The sequence below is a fragment of the Paraphaeosphaeria sporulosa genome (assembly GCF_001642045.1).
Source record: "Paraphaeosphaeria sporulosa strain AP3s5-JAC2a unplaced genomic scaffold CC84scaffold_2, whole genome shotgun sequence".
NCBI classification, from domain to species: Eukaryota; Fungi; Ascomycota; class Dothideomycetes; order Pleosporales; family Didymosphaeriaceae; genus Paraphaeosphaeria; species Paraphaeosphaeria sporulosa.
This window is the reverse complement of record NW_017253361.1, coordinates 378,813-394,424: the sequence shown is the minus strand read 5'-3', so window position 1 is coordinate 394,424 and position 15,612 is coordinate 378,813. Positions and strand designations below refer to the sequence as shown.

Below are 15,612 nucleotides of genomic sequence, written 5' to 3'. Positions count from 1 at the left end.
CAGCTTCAAAGATTGACAATGTCGGTGTCGCAAGAGATATGTTTCGGTAGTGGCGGGAACACCTTGCCGTAAGAGCGCCGCCTACCCTCAACGGAGGCCGATTGTCCATTCAAACGGCTGTTGTGTACTTCTGCCATGCGTGACAGGATCTCCAGTTCTCGGTTTTGGGGCAGTTGCAGCGTCGATGTTCTCGAAAATTCGCCGCTTCGGTTGGGTTCTATGCCACGTTAGACGGTCACCCAGAGCCATTTGCCTCTTGCAACGTACCTGATTTCGCAAAACGTTGCTTGGAGTGGATGGAGAATTTTTCGTTGGTGTTGGCGACCCCCCAAGCTGCGGGGCAAGAGTATGGCGTGCACCCCACCGCCGGGACTCGCGGCCTACGACAAGTCGGTCGAGGTCGAGGTCGAATCGAACGTTGCCGTTGCTTGTCGACACCACGCGTAGCTTTGCGTAGCCTCCATGCCCTCTCTCGAGGGGTCACTAGGCGGATGGTGGTGGTGAGGGGGCAGGTCGTCGTAGAGGCAAATGATCGACGCGGCGACGTCCATGGAACCGCTCCAAGCAGCCGCCATCGAACCAAACGCAGTGTGAGCAGCTGTTCGCGAAGCTCACCACCCTCGCAGCCGCCTTGGCAGCGAGAGGCTGACCTGCGGGCGTTGCGCGGTGTAGATTGTGGAAGACTGGTGTGAAGGGGATGGCGTTGTGGGTGAGGGTAGTGGGGCTGGGGACCTCGACCTCGACGCGCCAACGTCGACCCAGGCACAAAGTGAAGAGTATAGCAAGCAGAAGAAGCCACACGGCAGCTTGCATAGGTGCTATTGTATGAACTTGCGGGCGTGCCCGAATGGGCGAGGGTTTCTTAGACGCCTCGAAGGCAAACCCCCCCCCGAACGCCTTGGAAAGAGCAACGCCGCCTACTTTGGCCAAGTGTATGGCGAAGCAGCTATGCAAGGCGCGCTGCATTAATGCCGGGCGCCCCGCAGCTCGTAGGCCGTTTGTGACGGGCGAAGTGAGAGTCTGCCACATGAAGGGCCTTGCAATATTCGGCAAACATGCGTAAATCACCACCTCGAGAAAGCCCACACGCCACATTGACGCCATGGAAACCCCCGAAATCCTTTTCCGGACGACCATATATATCTTACTTTTGGCAATCGCCAATGTGCAGTCACGGTGGCTGAATGGTAGCGTCATCTGCCATTTGGTGCCGTGGCTGCACACCTGGAGGCGATTGCTAACTAGTGTATAGGGCGGCAGTTCGAACACCGCAGTTGTCGGCGCTGTTCTATCGCCTGGGCGTAACATACCCACCGAATCAGGCTTCTTTTTTGCAGCCTTTTTTTTTGGCACTGGGGTTACATGCGTAGATGTCATAACAGGCAGCACGGCCTGTGTCGACCTAGAACTCTTTTAGGTCGCTTTCGCGGCGGATCCTCGAGGCTCTGGAGACGATTGGCCTTTCCCGGCTTTTGCTATGTTGTATTGTGAGGCAAAGCCTTCCTTGTTTGCTGCCGCGATGCCAATGGATAGCCAAAACAATCACCAGTCTCGGCTTCTCGAGTAGGCGATAGGATCTGCCCATGTAGCTACGCCATTATCGCCGAGAGTCTGGCAATCGCACTGAAGGACAGCTTTGATCTCGGTGCATCTTACAAGTCATTCCGCGGTAGGAGTTTCTCGGGTTGCTGCCGAAGCTGCTATATTAGGCAAGCACGATGCATGCGGTTCGGCATGGCAATTGCGATACTCGTAGATCCATGACCAATAAACACCTCATGGGAGCCATCTGACCGTCGAGAAACCGGCAATTATACTGGCGCGCGGCCTCAAGCTGGTTACATCCTAAAAGTCAACTCAAGATGAGGGATTTCCGGCCTTCTGGCCATTAAGAAGGATGGATCCAACATATATCAACATCAAGGGAGACGCTTGGGTCGACTCTAGCGGTCATTCTCCTGAATGCTTTTCCATGGCCTTGATCTCTATGTCAAAGCTTGTGCCATTTCTGCAAAGGGCACTTTGCTATTGAGGCAACTTTGCAATTTCGAAGGGTACTCAGCGTATCCGTTCTGCACCGAAGCTTCTCGTTCAGAATCCATGAAGGCGAGTCGAAGTATATTGTTCCATCACTGTCACCTCTACGAAAGCCTGCGTCTGGGAGGGAAAATAGAGGCCTCGTTTCCTGCATTATGACGCTCGTACAGTATCATGCCTATGGGCACTCAAACCCCCACGGCCCGGAGGTCTCCGACATGCTCGCTCCTCATCATCACCGGGACTCAATCCAACATACAGACCTCTCCTACTTGACCTCTTGCTCCGCTCTAGCCTTTGCCGCTCTCCTAAGCTTCTTCCTCTGCTAGCGCGCCCTCTCCCTTTCGACTCCCGTAGGCTTGTGGCCTTGCCCACCCTCCGCGCTCATACTCTTGTCGTCATGTCCACTCTCCGCCGGCTCTTGCTTCTGTGGCAGCTTCCGGACCCCATCACACAAAGACTTCAAGGCGGACACAACGACTTGAAGCCAATGGTACACACGCGGCTGCAACTCGAAGATGCTCCACGTCCAGGTCAGCTCATGCCTCTCGAATTTCGCTTGGCACACGCCGCAAATAGTATCCCTTTTTTTTGGCACAGAAGTCGCACTTCCGCCTACCGCGCTCGTGTGTGCCATGCGTATTTTTTTTCAGGCTGCCAGAGGTTTGCGCGGCTTTTTGCGGGCGCGCAGGTTCTTGGGCCATGACGAGACTACGACGAGGAACCTGTAGAGTATGATGCACAACCACGGCTTCTTGCGGCGGGCTCATTCTTCAAACACGCTGTAACCCGGCGAAGAAGTTATTCATGATGATGACGAGAAGAAAGAGGTCGATGAGACTGTTGTCGTTCTTAACGTTGAGGTCGATGTTCTCCGCATAGTCGGCCATAGTGTCGGGCGTGGTGCTGGTCAACCGGGTGTGTTTCCGACGTCCGGAGCTTTACCCAATTGTTAGCGGAACCCTGAGTCTGGTCGCGTCTTTGCCTCTCCGGCTGTGTCTCGAATTGCTTCCTCAGACGCAGTGGTGTCGCGGCGGTTGGGAGAGTGGGATGGCTGGCTACGCTCGCCGCCCCACACGTGTTTGCGCCAAGAGATATCCGCACACAGCAAGCACAGGACCTTTTCCAAAAGCGCTATTTCGCTGCTTCAGCGAGAAGCGGGCTGCGGAACAGTGATGATGCAGCCATGCATTTGTTTGGGCCCTCCCGAGAGGCGGTGCGAGCATTCACTAAGTCCCGTTTTGGCTGCTGCGGTTAGAATGCTTGCGCTCCGCTTGCTTTGAAACGTGGACATCATGCTTTGGGTGCTGTAGGCAATTCCGCCGCGCAAGGATTTCCTGAATCCTTGAAATGCACCTTGATGATACTCCTCCGACCATGCATGTTTTCTATTTCAGCAAGCATGTTATCTAAATGTTCGGCATGATAAGAGGCTTCTCAAGTTATATCACGTCATGCATTTCACCGGCATGGCACAGGAAGCACTTGGATTTTAGTTTGTATTCAAGATGGGCCGTACGTCTGCAACACTAAATGCGCTTCACCACGAGCTCCCCAGCGGAGCGGACTGCCATCCCTTCAGCAGCCCCATATAGACCTTTCCGTGCGCCAGATGTCTTCTCCCTAGGTTCTTTTATACCAACATTAACCCCAGGGGCATTGTGTTGCTCGTATCACAAGGAGTCGTATCGATGCTCTTCGGCAATCACGTCAAATAATACCTCGAGGAGGAGGTACTCGGCGAATACGATGCGGGTATAGCGGTCGAGATTCAAGTCGAAGACGAAGATTTAAGGAATGAGCCGCTCGTGGCGAAGACCAGGAAGATGTCGCCGAGCCTCGTAACGAAGAAGTAGAAACCGAGTTCGCGGATAACGAAACTCAATCTGCCAGGAAGTCGTAGAGGAGCAAGTACACGCCCAACGAGGGGGCCTCGGCGCGGCTCGCTGCCCACGATGTTGCCGCGGAGAGTCCGGTTGATGACGAAAATGAACATCTGGCGGGTGTCGATCAAGAGGCTGACCACCACGTACATGCTTACTAGCATATTGGACATCTTGAAGGCTAAATCGATGGGTGCAGTCGAAGTTGACGAGCAGCTTGACACCGATGGCGAATGCGATGTTGTAGAGAACAATATCGACGCCCACCAGGGTACCGTAGAGGTTCACGCGCACGCCGATGGCAGACATGTAGATCTGAACAACGACGTAAAACATTGCGACAACGACTTAGAGGATCACAGTTATGCCGAGAGCCAGAGCTTGCGCAAGGCCACGATTGTTATCCTAGTGGTTGCCGTCGAGGTACTCGCCGCCGACAGACTCGCGGAGCGCGCCGAGCCATAGGCAGCCGAGGCGGAAGGTAGAACATGACGCCGACTATGAAAAAGACCATCTCGGGGGCTGTCTTGATGTTGTAGGCGGGGTTGTGCGGGGTTTTCGGCCGTGGAGTGTGGTGTTGAGGTGAGATTCGAAGAGCCCGCGACTTCCCTTTCAATGGCAGCCATGTCCCTCACCAATACCCGTTTGCCTCAGCCCACAATCTACAGTTCCGAAATACAGAGATCTACAACGTCTCTACGGTATTATATATTTTCTTGTCGGAGTCTTCTCCGTTCCACACTCCACGGTGGCTGAATGGTAGCGTCATCTGCCATTTAAGCGCTGTGGGGTGTGGAACGGTAAAAGCAGATACTAACTAGTGGTCATAGGGGTACATACACGGCAACAGTTCGAACCTAACTCCCGCCGAGTGGGTTTCCAACGCCTGGGCGTAACATACCCAACCGGACAGGCTTCCTTTTTTGCTAATTTTTGCCCTCCGTAGATGCCACCCTGCTCTTTCACCGCTCAAGGGCAATATGAGCATATATAGGTGATAATTAGTAGTCAAAGACACTCTCCAGATTGTGGGCTTGCTCTGTTTGTACTCACAGAGAGGCCTGCAAGCATTCATGTCGCCCCCCAGAGCAGATCGCGACACCGAGCGACTTAGGCCCGTAAGGATCGCTCGCCCACTGAGCTTGAGTAATTATTATTGAGCCTCGGACCGTGATCTTTGGCTTTTACAGCGGGACAGGGTTGCCTTGATTTTACCTGCCATAGCAGGTCTTGACACCGATGAAACTAACACACATCACTCACGCAGCGGAACTAGGTATTTTGATCAATATACTACGTATTTAGTAGTATAGGTATGGATCAATGGGTTACCAGTATAACTGTGTGCCCGCTACAGCTCTAAGAAAGGGTTTACAAAAGGTATACGATGACAACTTTGCGGGTTAGGTTGGAGTACATCGGCCGCATGCTCGAGCTCCTCTGCTCCAAAACTCGATCTCATGCAGCATTCTTCCACGCGAGCATACCCTCCTCATGAGCTGTGTGGTCCTGCAGCTTCCACCTCACGATTTCGCTGTTCTTGAAAAAGCCAAACACGCGGTTTATCCTTTTCAATCTTGCAAATCAGGTTCTTGTGTGGTGATACTGCCGGTTCTGCCTGATTCTAGCCTCCATCGAGGCACCTCCTCCGCCTGAAACCGCCAGAACTGCTGCGGTCGCTTCGCCCAACGTGTGCGGCATCCTTGTAAGATGCTCCTTCCCCTATTAAACTGAGACTCTTTCTATTTGCTACACTGCTTTCACTTGCCCTTGCTCTTGATCTGGGGTTTCCTTCGTCTGACGAACCTGAATCTTCTAGCTTTGCCTGCATGGCCGCCACCTTTGCATCAACGTATGTATCTGTCGCCTCGACTGCAAGAGCGAGGGCTTCTCTTCAAGTACCATGGGTATGATTGATCCAGACGGTGCAAGAACCTACAACGACTTGACCACTTCCGTGACGTCGCCAGCCTTCTTAGCGAAGCCCTGTGCAACCCAGTCCTGCAGATTACAACACCGTTCTTGATCTTGCTCTTGCTACGTAGCAGGCTGTGACTGAACACTTTGGACCGCATACTTGCTATATGTCTGAGGACCACTGTTTAGCACCGCGGTGCCGCAGCCGGGCTTACGACAGATGATTCGGAAGAATATGGCCGCACACGCCCTTGTTGTTTGGAGAAAATTTCTACTCCCTGCCTTAGTGGCGGTCGCTGCGGATACGGCGCTCGCCATCATTGTGGTCGCCGGTATTCGACTTGGCCCTGCGCTTTTGCTCATGCTCAAGCTCCTTGGCGACGTTATCGAGGAAGTTCTCTACTTCCCTGGCGTTCGACTCTAACGCCTACGGACCAATGATTGCGGCTACTTTTACTCCATGCTAATTTGCTTCGATTTACAATCTCAACGAAAGATGCATCGTGGAGGTTCAATGGTTGCGTGGTTCACAAGTGTGGCTTTGGCCGTTTGGCGGTCGCCCTTCTCAGTCAGGATATCGACCTCATTGCGCGCGAGGTTCATCATATATTTGTTCCGGTCAACGTGCTTGAAGTTGACACCTGCCATATCAGTGGCATCGAGTGCCGCAGCACCGCTTATTCCGTGATCGTCGCGGCTATGAATCCGGTCAAAGACTGGAGTGAAGCGATGACCAGGACCGTTGTGGATGGCTGGGACTGGAGAAAGTTGGCGAACGCGGATAGTCTCGTCGCTGGAGGAGCTGTCCCAAGAGCTGGTGGGCATCGTGACACGCTCCGAGTCAGGATCAACGGGAGTCTTTCTTCAAAATGGTGCAAACAGCTAAGAGATCGACTCAAAACGCTGTAAGCTACGTCTCTACAGCCCAAAGACCAAGGTGAGTTTGCAGAGGTTAGAGCGGCAAAGTCAAGGTCCCCAAAGCGCATATTTCGCAAGTTTACAAAGTTGGACGTGGGGTAGTAGGTAGCTAGAAGAGTGCTTTCCTAGTCAACACAACGCTTCTGTGAACTAGATAAGATACGCTATTATCCACTAAGGCTTCAAAATCTGACTAGACTATATAACCAATTATATGTAGCATTATTGGCTTATTAGGTGCAACTTAAGCAGCGTCTATTACCATAGTTTGCTATAAGCGGATAGACAACATTTGTAAGGACGCCACGCGCATATAATTTATGTGTAAAGCGTTTCCCCAAATAGTGTAAGCGCTACAGCACAAGACCAATACTCTAAATTCGATTATTCTGTCAATTATATGGAACTGTGGCTACTTGAAGCTGAGGTACCTCGTTTAATTTCCCACACGGTAGGTTTTCCTCATCTACGGAATAGACATTAGAAAACATATAACACAAAGAAGTGATGAATGCCGACGTTTCGGCATTTTGGCATCCATCCCGAGCCTTGTCCCCCATAGAAATAAACTACAACGCTAACTTTCTTCCAGCTATAGCTTCGCTTCTTCTCGTCTCGCAAGTCCAGTGCATCGCTCGTCGTAACCCGTGCTCTCCGGAACTGTCGCGCAACGTCGTTCGCCATCTCCGTCCATCCAGGCCTAATGGTTCCAGCATCGCTGTCCGCTGCTTGCTATTCACACTTTGCTCCTGCATCCTTCATTATGGCTGTACGACCGTAAATATGGAAAATGAAAGATTGATATCCGGTCTACACGATAAGCATTGGAGGAACAGACCAATAATCAATTTAGGAGGCAGGTACATGTTTGGACGAATTGTTCTATCGTTCGAGCGACAACGCCATTGCAATGGAGATACTATGAATATGTACGAGACGACCGGATGTAACCCGTGTGTTGAACGTGAGCTGCATCTTCGCCCAAACAAGACAATCTCTAGAAAAGCGAGCCATCAACCCCCGAGACCACGAACTTCCTTGGCACGTAGCTATGGAGCTGATTTGATACAGGTCGCTGTTATATACTCAACCAGCGTCGTCTATGGGCGCGAGCATTCATCGCCCCTGGATGTCTCGTCTTTACTTTCTCGTCATTTTTGCGACTACCGCCGCATCCAAACTGTCCAGAGCTGCCTTTTGACTGTTTTCCCATAATCCCTCCGCTATCTTACGTAAAGTGTTGTCAGTAATAAAAGCTTGATAGACGAGTATTACTCTAACCAAGAAACCCACATCTTTTTTAGTGTCCATGTCGATGGCAGTAGGGTATTGCTCAGGTTTGTACCATTCTGATATTCATGCTACCGTCCATCCAATTGTAACAAAACAACCACCGTAGCGGAACACCAGCAGCACTTTCTACCACAACAACACCGACGACGACCGCACCGTTCAGATACTCTCGGAATAGATACTCGGGCTCTTTAGGTTCTTATGTACTTGATATCTTTAGCGTGACTTCCCTGTCGACTTTATAATACAGCATCTCACTCCTCATATCCTTGACACCCCTACATCGGCCTGCCTCGGCCTCTACTTAAAATATGGTGTATCTGTCTAAAAGTCGTTACCCTGTAGAGTGCTATGCAATGCTTATATACCGAGAAGAATACTACGCTTGATAAGGTGGCTGCGTTGCGGCACTCATCTGTGCTTCATCGAGCAGGACTGCCAAGCAAAGACCTACATCCTTACTGTACAGCAGAGGCCTAGCCGTAATTTAACAGCGTCAGTGTTCAGCAAGCCTATACGGCTCATGTGATAGTCAGCGGGCATGCGATGTACCGAACGGTCGCGGCGCTAGCTTCTGCAAGCGCTTGGAACATCGCTATTTCGAGACGCGGTCCAACGCACAGCGACACCCACTTTGTAACGTAGACACATACTATTACGATGCCCTCCGGAACCTGCTAACGTGTTGGATCAGTCAGTGGCCAGGATCAGTCAGTGGCCAGCCCCACCAAGCCGTGCGGCACTTCAACAGCGATATCTCCACAACGATAGGATAATCTTCTATAGAATTTTGTACAAAGATAGTCTATTGCTGTCTACACTGAGTTCTCTTGTGTCCTTGCTCATGGCATTTGCTACACGTTGGTGGTGCCCGCTGGCGCGCAGTAGTAGGCCCAGTTTCAGCAGCCTCAGCAAGAGCTAGATGGGCCGTAGCAGCTAGAGCTTGGCCTTGTTCAGCCTGTAGAGCGCCTCCTGTAGCGATATACTGTCTGCGCCTGTCCTGCCTCTGTCTTCGCCGATGATTAGTTGCCCGTAGCCTCCTATTCTCCTCTGCAAGGATCGTCGCTGAGTTCATCGCATGCTGACAACTCTTAACAAGCTGGGCGAAAGCCTGGCTTGTAGGACTCTGTGAGGATTTCTGAAGGCGATCTCGTATAAGTTGTGCCTGCTTCTCTAGCTGCTGAGTAGTATGAGGCGTCTCAGCAGTCCATGTAGCCTCAGCATCTGCTGCTGCCCCTGGTGGTGATGGGGTCCTGACTACTGTCAGGCCTGATAGGACGCGATCTGGACAGGGAGGGATGAGTCCTGTCGCTTGAAAACCACTCTTAATGTTCTTCTCTGTGAAGACTGTCCTGCGTACGCGTGGATAGATAGATAGAAACTCCTCCTTGTCGATATGGAAGATACCTTGGCGGGCAAGCTCAGCAACCTCATGCCCATAGGCAGCCTTGAGTGGTGAGAAACAGCTCACATCTAAGGGCTGTAGCAGATGGCTTGTGTGTGCAGGCATACAGAGGGTGACTATCTTGTGTTCTGCGCAGTACCTATCGAACTCAGGTGTAGCGTGGCTGCTATGTCCATCTAGGATAAGGAGCCGGTAAGTGCCAGAGGTACGAGACTCTGTATGTTGATTGAAGTGCTCCAGCCAGGCAAGCCCTAGCTGATCTGTCGTCCAGCCATTGTCGCTGACTGCGAGCATCCAGCCTGCAGGTAGGCCTGTATACCAGGCAGCTTGGTGGAGCTTACCAGGCAGGATGATGAATGGTGGGATAGACCAGCCAGACGCGCAGATGCCCTCAATTGTCGTGACCCAGCCCCTATTGCCTGGCTGTACGCGTACAGCTCTACCCACAGTGTCTACGCTAGTTACTGCCTTTGAGCTTGATCCTCCTACACCCATCATAAATCCTGTCTCATCAAAATTCCATGTATCTTGATCTAGGATGCCGTACGTCTGGCGCGTCTCCTCTACACGCGTATACTAGGCAGAGATCTTAACAGGATCCTCGCATAGAGCGCGCTGGCTATGTAGCTTCCTATCCCACTTTGTCTGCAGCTCTGGCTGGGTGTTGATAAAGCGCGATACCCACTTCTGGCCTACAGGCTGAGGTGGAGGATCCTGGCCACGCGCAGCGAGTAGATGATTAGCCATCCGTCGTACGTCAATAATCTGGGGTGGAAATCCTCGTCGGTCAAGCCCTAGGATCCACTCTACTAGAGCCTGCTCCTCTATAGGGTGTAGCTTTCGTTTCTGGGCGTTGGCTTGCGCCTGAGGTAGGGTGCCTTTAATGCGTCGGCGGAGGGTCGTTCGTGGGACACTGTAGAGGGCTGCAGCCTTTTGAACACTTAAAATTTGTCTTGTTTGAATTGCATGAGTTGATAGAGCTAATCTAGCTTCTTTTTGGAGCTGCTGGGTGCGCATTGTAGAGGTTATCGCGTGCTGAATGTAGAGACGCGTCGCGATTTTGGTGGGGCTGGCCACTGACTGATCCTGGCCACTGACTGATCCAACACGTTAACGTGTTGGATCAGTAAGCTGGCCAGATCAGTAAGCTGGCCACCCCACCAAGCCGCGCGCGACGCGTCCATCTGCATCAATTATGAAGCCGCAACAACGCTCTCTACAGCTTGCAAAAGAAGGCAGGATTGATCTTGCTATTGCCTCCTATCAATCTAATCCTACTCGATCGCTTCGCCGCCTTGCACTATCCTTTGATGTACCGCGATCGACCCTGCAGACGCGCCTCCATGGTGTCAAGCCAAAACGCGAGATAGTATCAGTCAATCGAAAGTTATCCCCTAGCGAGGAGCAGTCTCTTGTTTAGTGGATCCTAGAGCTTGATCAACGAGGATTTCCACCCAAGATTATCGACGTACGACGGATGGCTGATCATCTACTCGCCGCGCGTGGCCAGGATCCTCCACCTCCGCCTGTAGGCCAGAAGTGGGCATCACGATTCATCAAGACTCAGCCAGAGCTGCAGACAAAGTGGGATAGGAAGCTACACAGTCAGCGCGCTCTATGTGAGGATCCTATTAAGATCTCTGCATGGTATACGCGCGTAGAGGAGACGCGCAGGACGTATGGCATACTAGATGAAGATACCTACAATTTCGACGAGACAGGATTCATGATGGGTGTAGGATCCTCCTCATCTAAGGTAGTGACTAGCGCAGACACTGTGGGTAGAGCTGTACGCGTACAGCTAGGCAATAGAGGCTGGGTGATGACAATTGAGTGTATCTGCGCGTCTGGCTGGTCTATCCCACCCCTCATCATCCTGTCTGGTAAGGTCCATCAATCTACCTGGTACAACGACCTACCTGCAGGCTGGAAGCTCGCAGTCAGCGACAATGGCTGGACGACAGATCAGCTAGGACTTACCTGGCTAGAGCACTTCAATCAGCATACAGAGTCTCGTACTATAGGCTCATGGAGGCTCCTTATCCTAGATGGCCACAGTAGTCATGCTACTCCAGAGTTCACTCAGTACTGTGCAGAACACAGGATAGTCAGCCTCTGTATGCCTGCGCACACGAGCCATCTACTGCAGCCTCTAGATGTGAGCTGTTTCTCGCCACTCAAGGCTGCATATGGACGTGAGGTGACTGAGCTAGCACGACAAGGAGTCTTTCATGTGGACAAGGAGGAGTTTCTATCTATCTATCCACGCGTACGCAGGATAGTCTTCATAGAGAAGAATATCCAGAGTGGTTTTCAAGCAACAGGACTTATCCCTCCCTGTCCAGATCGCGTTCTCTCGCACCTGACAGTAGTCAGGACCCCGTCACCACCAGGGGCAGCAGTAGATGCTGAGGCTACATGGACAGCTGAGACGCCTCATACTACTCAACAACTAGAGAAGCAGGCACGACTCCTACAGAATCGCCTTCAGAAGTCCTCACAGAGCCCTACAAGCGTTGCTTTTGCCCAGCTTGTTAAGGGTTGTCAGCTTGCAATGAACTCAGTAACGCTCCTTGTAGAAGAGAATAGGAGGCTACGGGTAACTAATCGTCGCTGGCGACAAAGGCAGGATAGGCGCAGACAGTATATTGCGACAGGAGGAGCTCTAGAAGCTGATCAGGGGCGAGCTCTAGCTGCTACAGCTCATCTAGCTCTCGCTGAGGCTGCTGATGCTGGATCGACGCCTGCACGCCAGCGCGCACCACCTACGTGCAGCAAGTGCCATGAGCAAGGACACAGAAGGACTCAGTGTAAGCAGCAATAGACTATCTATGTACAAAATCTCATAGAAAAATATCATGTTGTTGTAGAGATATCGCTGTTGAAGTGCTGCGCGGCTTGGTGGGGTGGCCAGCTTACTGATCTGGCCAGCTTACTGATCCAACACGTTAACCCAATATGTCAGCCTTACCGCGCCACACTGTGGGCTGTGCAATCGCCCGCCCTTTGAATCAGCCCACAGTATCTTAGCTGTTCTCAGCCTGAGCGCCAGCATTTGAGCTCTTCCCACTACCTCACCTATCAGGTTCTAATAGCGATCTTGGTTGGATTTCTTTCGCGACTTATGAGTGGTGCAGGCAAGCTGAACTTCGGGTCCTTCATGTGGTAAGTTCAGCCCCGCGGAGCCATCTACGTGTGCTAAGCAGTACTGCGGACAATCGCTCACTTATGATCATGCTTAGTTTCGTACTCCCTCTCAATCTCTGAATGGGAACCATTGCGTCAAGATTCGCTACGCTCTGTCGGTTTCCTGCTTAAATCAGTACACCATGTCTAATGTTGTGGCAAATGCTTCGCGGCTAAAGCCCGAAATTCGCTTGGCTCAAGCTGTTTCCCAGTTTGAAGCGGACCTCTCAGACAGGCAGAAAACCGCCTTCCGCACTCTTAAATCCCAATCGCGCAAATATCCCCCAGATCCTAGCGATGTGATGCGCCTTACAGCTGAGATTGACCGTCAGATGTCGAGAAAAGCTGGCGGCCGTTGCTTTGGGCCCCGTTTCACAAACTTCCTACAAGGAGTTCAGCAATTCGCCGCACTTGGAGATGTCGTAGTTGGAGGCTCGCAAAATATAGTCGCATGTGGCGTCTGGTCGCTGGTGCGCATGTCGTTACTCGTCAGTGCCTTGACTTTTGGTGCATTCATCCACTAATACATCCACAGTCAATCGTGAGCTTCTCATGCTACGTCGAGAAGTTGTCCATTCTTTTCATGGGCATTGGTCGCTCAGCCCCACGTTACCAAAAAATGGCCCTACTCTATCCGCAATCCAGCAGTCTGCAATCACAGCTCTGTGAATATTTCATCGCGGTAGTTGGTCTCTGCCGTCATCTGTTCAACTTCACAGCGATGTCGACCTTTCGGCAAGTCACGTCCGCTTTGAATGATTCGGACTTAAAGACTTTCCAAACCGACCTCGATCGTTGGGCCGGTTCAATCAAGGAGGAGATGATCTTAATGGAAGCCCAAGAGAACTCTCGATCCCGGGATCTATTTATCAAGCATTCTAAATCCGCTGACCGTCGTCAAAAGCTAGCTACGAATCTTCGAGTGCTCGATTTTTGCTCCAAGTACGACTATGAGACAGCGTGGAAACAGACCCGGAAAGTCGGAAATTCATCCCTATTCGCGTCGCTTGCCGAATACCAGGAGTGGAAAGACTACGCAAGATCGTGTACGCTTCTGTATACAGGCAAACTGGGATCGGGAAAATCTGTTTTGCTAGCGAATATCGTGGACGACCTTCATATTTGCGCCAGAAATGATACGGTTGCAGTGGCATACTTCTTTTGCAGGTACGATATTCCTAGGAGTTTAACGGCACGGACAATTCTTGGTTCCCTGGCGCGACAATTGCTGCGCACCATACCAGACCTTTCTGTGGTGGCAGATGCATACGAAGAGACCTGCTCGATCGAGAGTACCGAAAGAGTACTCGAATTGATCTGTCACGGTTTCCCATCCGGCCACGAAGCGTACTTCGTCCTCGATGGATTGGACGAATGCGAACATGTAGAGAGAGAAGCAGTGGCTCAAGGACTTGAAAAGATCCAACAGTCTCTCAAACTCCGGCTTTTGATCTCATTTCGACTGGAGCCGAACAATGGATTGGAGGCATTTACTAAGCGACTTGCAATCACTCGGATTGCTTCGATTCCGGAGGACAACCCAGACATTGAAGCATTCATTGAAGCAGAGCTAGGAAGTTGCCTAGAAAGCCGAAAGCTAATTATTGGAGACCCGACACTTATACTAGACATTCAGGATGCTCTCGTAAACGGATCGCAGGGAATGTTCCTTTGGGTTGCCCTCCAGATCAAGTCTTTGTGTGAGATGAAAACAGATGAGGCCATCCGAGATGCTCTCGCAGACCTACCTAGAGACCTCTCAGAGACCTTTTCCCGAATCCTGCACAAATCAGGACCATCAGGACAGGCTTACCAGACACGAATACTGCAACTTGTTGTAGCGGCCTCCCGGCCCCTAACGGCGGATGAGTTGCGAGAGGCTCTCAGTGTAGTTCCTGGAGACACTATCTGGACGCCTTCAAGACTCCCAAATGACGTACATTCGGCGCTGGCTTGCTGTGGTTGCCTCCTCACTCTCGACGAAGAAGAGACCACCATCCGTTTCATACACCATAGCGTCAAGCAATTCCTCCTCAACGGGTCTCACGACTTAAACAAGATGGCATTTACAGCGGAAAAGGCACAGAGGACAATGGCGGACATTATTGTCACTTACCTCAACTACGGTGTTTTCGGAACCGAGCTATCCAAGACGAGGGTGCCTCCAGTCAGAATACAGTCAACACCATCTAATATTGTTCGTGCCGCTATAGGGTCTTCAAGCACCGTCCAAAATCTTGCTTTGAAACTCTTAAGGTCGAGCAAGCGGCCTGATTTCGACATCAGCAAGACCCTTGCCGAAGCGCGTAAACCCTTCCGGTCGAAAGCGGTGGAAGAATTCCGCTTCTATTCATACGCGAGAGCATATTGGCTACACCACATATTTTATATGTCAGGGCAGTCGGAAACCATGTACGATCTGTCAGTAAGATTGATCAATCGGTGGGTACCTCAATCAGATGCGATAGCCAAGGATTGGAAAGTTTTCGCTTGGGCCATTGATAATGGTAATAAGGCCATTGTTAAGCATTTAATCGATTTGGGTAAAGTGAATGCCAACTGGAGGGATTACGAAGGACGGACGCCGCTATCGTGGGCAGCAGAGAACGGATACGAGGCGGTAGTCAAGCTGCTGCTAAGCACAAGCAAGGTCGACGTCAATGCGAAGGACAAGATGTCTGGACAGACGCCGCTCTGGCGGGCAGCAGGGAACGGACACGAGGCGGTAGTCGAGCTGCTGCTTAGCACGGGAAAGGTCGATATCGACGTGAAGGACAAGATTTTTGGACAGACGCCGCTCTGGCGGGCAGCAGGGAACGGACATGAGGCGGTAGTCAAGCTACTTCTTAGCACGGGCAAGGTTGACTTCGACGCGAATAATCATGGCGGACAGACGCTGCTCTCGCGGGCAGCAGAGAACGGACATGAGGCGGTAGTCAAGCTACTGCTTAGCACGGGCAAGGTTGACTTCGA

General features: G+C 51.7%; 4 protein-coding genes across 4 annotated transcripts in view; 1 reads left to right on the top strand and 3 right to left on the bottom strand.

Moving 5' to 3' along the window:
* Positions 1 to 341: 341 nt before the first annotated feature.
* Positions 342 to 1,319, bottom strand: CC84DRAFT_1160492 (uncharacterized protein). Its single transcript, XM_018177510.1, has one exon. The coding sequence runs from the start codon at positions 1,135 to 1,137 to the stop codon at positions 484 to 486; it is 654 nt and encodes a 217-aa protein (XP_018039681.1). The 5' UTR covers positions 1,138 to 1,319; the 3' UTR covers positions 342 to 483.
* A 2,489-nt stretch (positions 1,320 to 3,808) lies between these two features.
* Positions 3,809 to 4,256, bottom strand: CC84DRAFT_1171908 (uncharacterized protein; the record flags this gene model as incomplete). Its single annotated transcript, XM_018179937.1, has 2 exons — positions 3,809 to 4,033; positions 4,071 to 4,256. The coding sequence occupies 2 exons, from the start codon at positions 4,254 to 4,256 to the stop codon at positions 3,809 to 3,811; spliced, it is 411 nt and encodes a 136-aa protein (XP_018039680.1).
* A 1,988-nt stretch (positions 4,257 to 6,244) lies between these two features.
* CC84DRAFT_1234687 (uncharacterized protein) lies at positions 6,245 to 6,662 on the bottom strand (the record flags this gene model as incomplete). Its single annotated transcript, XM_018183824.1, has 1 exon — positions 6,245 to 6,662. The coding sequence occupies one exon, from the start codon at positions 6,660 to 6,662 to the stop codon at positions 6,324 to 6,326; it is 339 nt and encodes a 112-aa protein (XP_018039679.1). The 3' UTR covers positions 6,245 to 6,323.
* A 5,836-nt stretch (positions 6,663 to 12,498) lies between these two features.
* The window catches only part of CC84DRAFT_433850 (uncharacterized protein), a 3,996-nt gene continuing 882 nt past the window's right edge, over positions 12,499 to 15,612 (top strand). The window contains exons 1-3 of the mRNA XM_018186244.1: positions 12,499 to 12,618; positions 12,696 to 13,127; positions 13,175 to 15,472. Coding sequence (XP_018039678.1) covers positions 12,783 to 13,127; positions 13,175 to 15,472 — 2,643 coding nt within the window. The 5' untranslated portion in view covers positions 12,499 to 12,618; positions 12,696 to 12,782. The remainder of the gene's footprint in view (positions 12,619 to 12,695; positions 13,128 to 13,174; positions 15,473 to 15,612) is intronic.